A 9215-nucleotide genomic window follows, 5' to 3' on the forward strand; every position below is an offset into this window, starting at 1 on the left:
TATATATTTAAAACTAAATTTAAATTAAGACAAATCCAATTTCAGGCCAACCATGTAGACTCTTGTTCTTACTTTTTATTTTCTTTAGCTAGAGACTTTATGTGCTGTATAGGTATAGCATCTTAGAATAATATATAAATTTAAATTCTTATAATATGTTTCGTATCAATTTAAAAACCCCACCATTGCAAATTCATGGATGAAGAAAGAGCAGAAGATGCAAGAACAAGAAGCATCTTGTGTAGTGGCTATGATGCAAGTCCTGGCATGGGACACTTCATCCCAATGCTAGAATTAGCCAAGAGACTCAGCCGCCACATCAATCTAACTGTCACCATCATCATCCCCTCCAGCAACCCTCCCTCCGCCGCACAAACAACCCTCCTCAGCTCCCTCCCCACCGCCATCTCACAAACCTTCCTCCCCTCAGTCTCCCTCTCTGACATCCCTTCAACCACCAACCCAGAGCTTAGCACCGCTCTCACCATCCTCCGCTCCCTTCCTTCCCTCCGCCGCACCCTCCTCTCCCTCTCCTCCACCCACCACCGTCTTGCCACATTCATCATCGACCCCTTTGGTTTAGATGCGATTGATATCGCCTCAGAGCTTCACATCCCTTCTTACCTTTACTTCCCTTCCTCTGCCATGGCCTTGTCTTTGGCTTTGCACCTTCCCTACTTGACCCAAACGGTCAAGGGAAATTTCAAAGATCTCTCTGAACCGGTCCATATTCCGGGATGCATACCGGTTCATGGAAAAGACTTGTTAGAGCCGGTTCAAGAGAGAAACAGTGAATCCTACAAATGCATGCTTCGCCTCTTGAACCGGTTCAAGATGACCCAAGGGATCATAAATAATAGCTTCTTAGAACTCGAACCGGAAACCTTTAAGGAATTGCAAAAGGGTGAACCGGGCATGATTCCAGTTTACTCGGTTGGACCGTTGGTGAACGTAGAGCAAACTAATGGGACTGCCGACAAATGTTTAACATGGTTGGATGAGCAGCCACGTGGCAGTGTTTTATTTGTATGTTTTGGTAGTGGTGGAACCATATCTAGTGCTCAAACTCATGAGCTTGCTATTGGATTAGAGAATAGTAAGCAAAGATTTTTGTGGGTTGTCAAATGTCCCGACAAAGTAGCAAATGGTGCCTTGTTCAAGACTATTAAGGTGCAAGCAGACCCTCTTGATTTCTTGCCTGAAGGGTTTGTAGAGAGAACTAGAGGAATGGGCCTTGTGGTTCCATTTTGGGCTCCACAGGCCCAAATATTGGCCCATGAATCTATTGGAGGATTCTTGACCCATTGTGGTTGGAACTCTATACTCGAGAGTATAGTTAATGGAGTTCCGATGATTGCATGGCCACTCTATGCGGAGCAAAAGATGAAAGCGGTTTTGATTACCGAAGATATTAAGGTTGCAACAAGACCAAGAATTGGTGAGAATGGGTTGGTGGAAAATGAAGAAATAACTAGGGTTGTGGAGAAGTTGATGGAAGGTGAGGAAGGGAAGAAGCTTAGTTATCGAGTGAATGAACTCAAGGATGCAGCTTCCAAAGCCCTAGGAGAAAATGGATCCTCAACAAAGCAACTTTCTCAGTTGGTTCTTATGTGGAAAACTACTCAATAGATATCAAATTATATTTATTGATGTTGATTTAATAACTTTTCCAGTATTCTTCTCTCTTTGTACAATTAATTATTTCAAGTGTTATAATATATTGCCAACTTTGGTACCATATTTTCTTGGATTTAAACATCAGAGGTGCACGACTCCGATCCACACGGGAAACATTAATTTATACAAGTTATTTTATTATATATACATATAAATCTAATAATATATTTTTTTAAAAGTAAAGTTTACGATATTAATTAATTTTTCATATAGTATCACTACAAAAAACAAGGGTTATATATAGTTACAGTTAAAACTGTGGCTAAAGTACGTATGGAAATAGTGTAGCTAATGAAAATATTCCTTTCACATGAAATTAAGATTTTAGGAATAGAGAAAATAAATGAGCAATAAATGGGTAAAGTTCATAATTTAATCTAAATAATATATAAAATTTGATTAGTGTTTGAAAAGACACCAAGTTAGTGAAATATAACATTGATGTATACTAATTTTCAAAGGTTTAATATTTCAATCCCTTGTGAGAGCATGGACCCAATAAGATGAGAAAATAAAAATATCCTTATAATATAATGGTGATTGTTATTGACATGTGTTATGTTGTTCTCTTAGGTAGCGTTTGGTGGAGAGTCAAAGACGAAAAGACTGAGACTGAGAAACAGAGACTAAGAGATAGAGATTGAAATAAATCTCGGTATTCTGTTTGATGTAATATTGAAATACTGAAATTTTAGAGGTAGAGACAGAAATTTTAGTACCAATTTCTAAACCAACAAATATAATACTGAATGTCAGTCTCTCAGTCTCTGTTTTAGTACCTCAAAACAAACGCTACTTTAGTATTGAATGTATATAAACTACTGTGAAGTGAGTGAGTGCCTGTAGCACTAGAGACATTATCATTATTATTAGCTTAATCCACTTTGAATCTGTCTTCGCTCTTCGCATAATTGGAAGTAGATTAGTGATTGGTGATGGGGGATGATGATTAAATGGAACTCTAATGGATAATAAATCTTTAAATAGAGTTTGGATTCATTCATGATGAATTAATTTTTGATTGATTAAACTTAAAAATATTATAAAAAAAACTAAAGAAAATAAAACTCTATATAACTAATAATGGAAAAGGAATTAGTAATAAAAATAAATAATAATGACATAAATATGCATTTCACAAATTCTACTCTTAACAAATTATTACTAATATTTTTAATTATTTTAATTTATCACCACGATTTAGAAAGATCAAAGATATAAGTAGGCTAAGGTTATTAACCTCATGAAACTATCTTTCAAAAATTTAAATTAATAAGATTATTGTCGCTATTTTGATTATTTTTTCATAGACTTTTTTGTTTTCTTTATGCTAAATTATTTATTTTGGATAAATAAACATTATAAAAAAATATTGAATACCATTAAATTTTATCGATAGAATACATCTATTTGATAGTATAAATGACATTAAAAGATATTTATCAACGGATTATTTTATCTGATCTTAATTACTGACGTATTTTATGTCGGAATTTGCAATCAATACGACAAAAATAAGCGGTTAGTTACGGCAGACGCCATATTATGTTTTGTGGTGCTCATTTACCATTAGATATTTCCGCTACTAAATCCGACTGTAAGTAAATTTTTTTTTTTTTTACAATTAGTAGGGGACTTATTTGACTTTAAAACATCGAAGTTTTGAAAATCAGGGAATAAAGGTGGGGACGTATCTGTTCGCTCAAAACGGCGTCATTTGGCATTGTCCCAATACGACGTTGTTTTAGCCACGTGTTCAGGGACTAATGTGTCTTGAGCGCGGCGCTGTTGCTTTACTTGACACGTCACACCTACAACCTTTACGTAGGAGAGAGAGTGCCGTATTAACCAATTCAACCTGACTTGGAGACTTATATGACATATATTTAATAATCTTGAGGACCCAGAACCTAGTTAATTTTTATGAGGGATAAATATGTCGGACCGCCAAATCTTTAAGGACTTATTTGAGGTATTACTCTTTTATTTTTCAATACATAACACACTACTCACAAGACTCCCAATGGGAAGTGAGGGATAAATAAAGAGATCACCTAAAACTTACAAAACCAGAGTTAAACCAAGTGAAACTTAGAAATTAGCTAGACATTCAAAAACATCAAACATATCAAATAGCACAATCAAGCATTCTTTCAATTCTAATTGACAAGAAGTCAACATTAACAATATACTGGTTGTAGTAATTCACAATATTTTCAGTAGAACATCCAAACAAACAATTTTAATCGATCAATTCATTCACAATTCCAAACATTTTCAACAACTTAAACTTTAATATTTTAAATCTAACCTATCTTAAAAACATAAATCCTCTAAAACTAACAATTAAATCTAACTCGAGCATAATATTAATTAACAACTAAAACCTACAATAATACTAAGGATAACTAAAACAAAGAATGAAATTAATATTAAAATGAAGAAGAACTTGAAATACAGGAATAGAGAAGGGTTAGAGAGAGTGTGGGCTGCAGAAGGGTTGCCGCCGGCGGCAGGACTGACGGGGCGGCGGAGAGAGGGTTAGCGAGAGTGGGAGAAGAGAGGATACAAAGGGAATTCGAAATGAAGGGAGAGAGGGTTCGCGGTTTGAATTTAATTTTAGGCTCGTTACTGTCGGATTTATGGACGGATAAATCCGATAATAATATTTTGCAGATGACCAAAATGCTACGTCTCATTAAATTGATTTGATGGTAACGAATCCGCGCCATATTTTCCATTCTCCTTCCAATTATTATCAGTGATTTTACTGTCGGAATAACAAATCTGATGAATAAATGTTTAACACAATAAAATAGATCTAATTTCTGATTGTAAATACGATGGTAACATGTGACGTGATGCTAAATTCAACATAAAATTTGATAGTATTCAACGATTTTTTTATAGTAAAAGATCAAATTTTAGACTTTTTTAGTTATAAAAGTTCTAATATTATATTATAATAATTTTTTTTAACTTAAATTAATAAAAAAATACATAAATAATTATATTTTTAATAAGTTATACTTTTCAAGACTAATGGCCTTCTTTGCACGACTAAAATTGTTTGTTAATTAACTGTATATCCTAGTTTCTGTATTATGAACCCTACATATAATTATAAATGTTTTGAAAGTGAAAGAATATAATAGTAAACTAAAAGTTGTAGATCTACTGTTCATAAAGAAAATACAAGAAATTAAAACATACCTGTTTTGTTGGCATCATTGAAACCATTCGTCCTACTTACCTAGCTTTATATCCACCCAAAAATAAAAATAAAAATAAAAATAAAAAACTTATTGTATTTAATATAAAAATAAATTAAATAATATATATTTATGCACAAATATATTATGAAAGTGCTCTTTCTCCATTTACTAAATTGCTCATGTTTGAAGTTGTTTGTGAATTTTTAATATTAAATTATGAATAATTTATTATGTAAAATTGTAAAATTTTGAATTTTATCAAGTTAGAAATTATTGAATTTATATATTTAAAATTATATATAAATTTTTTAATAATTTTATTTAATATTTAATTAAATCGGTTGAATTTCGGTCGAACCAGTAAACTATTGAACCAGTAATTTTACTGGTTTATTAACCAGTCCGGTTCTCGCAACCTTGAGGAGGGGTGTATACAGCCCGACCCGGGTCGAAGATCCGACCCGGACACAAAGGATTATGGGGCATGATGGCCCGGATCTGAAGTGGCCCGGGGCTGACTCTGGAAAAAATATGAAACCAAAGGGAGGAATAAAATCGGGGCCGGGCTATAGCTCGGGTCACCCGGCCCCGTCCCGGTGAGGATCATAATTTCTAAAGTGTAAGCAATGAACTAGGGCACACATTCACTTCACGCAATACGCAAGCCTCATTGCCTTACAAGCCCTCATTGCCACAGTGCTATGCACCCTCAAAGCTCAGTCCCTTCTCAGCCCTTTCCCTCAGGCCCTGACGGCGCCGCCACCAGCCTTTCCGTCGCAGTCCTCTTTGTGCCTCTCACCATTCGTTGCACTCTTCCCGTTTCAACCCTCTCTCTGTCTCTCAGCAGCCACCATGACAGCGCCCGTCATCGCTCCCCAGCCTCAGAGTCACGACGGTGGTGCAATGTCTCTCGGCTCCCAGTGACAACATCCCTCGACGACGACGACAATTGCAAACGGCGACGGAACTTGTCTGACCCTCAAGGCCTGAATGACGACGACGACGACTGCTTCTGCCGTTGGTCGTCTTCTTCTTCTCTTCTCTAGTCCCTGCTCAAGTTCAAGTAAATAATTTTTGTTTTGAATTTCTGATTAGGGATTTGATTGTTGGGATTTTTTATTAGGGATTTGACTATTGAAATTAATGATTGGAGATTTTGATTATTGGAATTTATGATCAGGGTTTTGATTATTGGAATTTCTTATAAGAAATTTTGATTATTGAAATTTATGATTAGGTTCTGATTATTGAATTTGTTTATTAAAAATTTTAATTATTATTCTGACTAGGTGTTTATTATTCTTTCTTTTTCAGTATTTGATTATTGTTCTGATTAGGTGTTTATTATTCTAATCAGAATTTTGATTATTGTTTGGCTCTTGATTATTGAAACTTCTGATTAGGTGCAACTTTGTTCTTTCTGTTTCAGTATTTTGTTCTGATTTTATTCTAATATTTCGATTTCAACCGTCACTTTTGAATCATGCTTTAGCACTGATGGATGTGTGCTTGATGTCTTCCGCAGCTCTTTGTCATCATTAATGGCTGAAACTTTGATATGCACTTAAAGTTGGTTGTGCCTTTCTAAACAAGGAGTTGAAAAACAAGAGTTTGATCAATTTGATAGCAGTCAGAAGAGTATTGAAGGTACATTTATAATATTTTTATTATTTGTGACTTAATTATTTGAAATAATAATCTCTTATATGAAAATGAGTAATTTTTTATGTTTTGTAGCTAGGTTTTACTAATGCATCTATATTACAAGGAACAAGTTGACAATATTAATTGCAATTGATAGATGATGACTATTCTTCTTTGGTTAATGTTTTGTATTATAAAAATTATAAGTTAAAGTTCTATGTTTAGGAAGTACAAGATTTTAGACTAATGCATAATATTTTGTATTATTTGTATATAACTTGGTGCTATTAGACAATATTAGTATTGATTGTAGTTATACTTTAATTTTGGAGAATGATTGGCTCTTGTTATATTTTTTAAGTGAATTTTACCATGTGAATTATGAAATAATGGTTGGAGATTTTCACATGCTAAAAGTTCAATTTTTATTTGGTTTTCACTCAATTCGAAGGTGTGTAAGTTTTATCGAGTCTAGGATTGGGTTAGAGTCTAAAAAATAGACTCAGTATATATTTCAGGTCGAATCTAGATTAGGACAAACCCAATATGACCCGACATAACATTGAAAGATACTGTTTACAAACAATATACTTTGATATAAATGCAATCATATACTTAATTAACGTTTTATTTTATTTTTATTAATTTTTATTTATGTTAAAATTATCTTTAAATGTTAATTTTATCCAAAATATTAAATTTTTAGCCATCAATTAGTCATTAATGATATTTTTTTAATAGTGTGAGATTGTATCTAATGGTGTAGAATTTGATGGTTAAGTGCTGGCCAAAATTTAACAAAAATGCTGGCTCCCTAACACTCTTCTTAGGTAAAATTGATTGCACCTCCTTGAGTTTTCATCAATTTTTAGTATTTTTTTGTAATTATTTGATTAGTATAAATACTAAATTATCTTTAATAAATAAATTTTATTAATTTATGTGTGCAATCTCTAAAAAATGTAGGTGTAACTGTATTAATTTATGTGTATAAAATTCTAATAAATATACGTGCAAATTATATGTATCTACTATGCAAAATCCTTATAAATATGAATGCAAATTATTGCTAACTAAGTACTATTAAAAAATAATAATATTTATTGGTCATATAACATTGCTCTTGATATAAATAAAAAATATTAGAAATAAAATTAAATATTAAAAATATTTAAAAAAATTTGTACTTCTCTTTGCTATAAGTCTTTATGTCTATCTCTTTTGAAAAGACATATATATAGTCAGGTTGAAAAATCATACGAAATAATAATGGTCTAATGTCTAATCCCAAATTGGTGGTAAACGTGTCATAAATGTATACTTAACTATCTGGATTTAGAAATTAATTTCTTATTAATTGTTTTCCCCTACACGTATATGTATAGTTATGGCATCACTGAGTCAAACACGGTAACAAATGACATTGGCGGTTGAATTTTCAAATGATCATATGACAATTGAAGTCAGTATTTGACTACAATCATTTCTCATCTAGCCCTTTTTTCATTGTTTCGGAGTTTGGTTAATTAATTAGTGGCTTAATTAAATGTTTTATTTGCAGAATAAAGTAATAGGATTGAGTCTCCAATAAGAGTTGTATGTCTACTCCGCACTTCTCTGATAGTGTACTACGTGCATAAAACGTTTATGTAACTTGGAGTTTTCCTTTTTTTTTTTTTTTTTAAGTAGTCTTCAAAACTTAGAAGTACTTGTATAATTATCATATAGTATATTTAAAACGTGTTTTATAAATTTCTTTTATTCAATCTTTAACTGTATTGGGTTCTTGCAAGTATTAGAAATTCAAATCTTAATTTGTGTATGTAATAATCTATCAATCAACGACAAATTTTTAAATAAAATTCAGACTACAATAAATTAGTCTTTAGTCGTCAATACTATATTAGAATTGAAAATGATGAATCTTATTCAATTCTAAAAACTAGTTTATAAGGCAAAAAATGTCTTGTACAGTATAAACTATCTAAAAATAATTTTATTTAAAAGTTTTATTTAAAAGATGTGATACTTATAATATCTAATTTTAAAAGAACGTCATAGCAATGATATTTTTTATTATTATTGTAAACAGAAAATGTTATAAATCAAACTCATCTTGATTAATTAAGGTCAAGGTCCTTATTACCAAAAATTAAACCCTACTGGTGAAGATTGCCATCTCTTATATCTCTCCACAAGAGTCGCATATATAGCATTTGGTCATTATCTTATCCTATCTACTCTTAGTTCTCCAATCTCCACACACTAAATCCTTTGTCTCTACTTCAAACAAGTTACATCATGCGTGGGACAGATATAAATTTATTAGGATTTTTTTTTTACTTTTTTATTTTCTACTTACATAGAATTCCTAGTACTATAAGTGATAAATAGTAATGTACGTACGTAGTACTAAATGCCTGGTGGGTGGACACCTACTTAAGTTTTGCTACGGTGACCTCTAATTCAGTAATTAACTAAAATCTTGTTTTAAATTTTTGAATTGGATTCATTAGCCATTAGGTGTTTGTCCCACTTTTAGTTACGTATCTAACACATATTATAAATTTAACATCTTGTTATTATTTTTGACATATACATAGTAAAATTAAACAATATCTAAAAATATATATGTATATTATTTATGCAATTTTAATTCAGTTTTGCATCAGAGGCGTC

The 9215-nt window shown here is 32.0% G+C and overlaps 1 protein-coding gene across 1 annotated transcript; it reads left to right on the top strand.

Moving 5' to 3' along the window:
• LOC107635338 (UDP-glycosyltransferase 72B1-like) lies at nt 91-1736 on the top strand. The gene has a single exon (XM_016338800.2). The coding sequence runs from the start codon at nt 196-198 to the stop codon at nt 1627-1629; it is 1434 nt and encodes a 477-aa protein (XP_016194286.1). The 5' UTR covers nt 91-195; the 3' UTR covers nt 1630-1736.

The sequence above is a fragment of the Arachis ipaensis genome, chromosome B04 (assembly GCF_000816755.2).
Source record: "Arachis ipaensis cultivar K30076 chromosome B04, Araip1.1, whole genome shotgun sequence".
Taxonomy (NCBI): domain Eukaryota; kingdom Viridiplantae; phylum Streptophyta; class Magnoliopsida; order Fabales; family Fabaceae; genus Arachis; species Arachis ipaensis.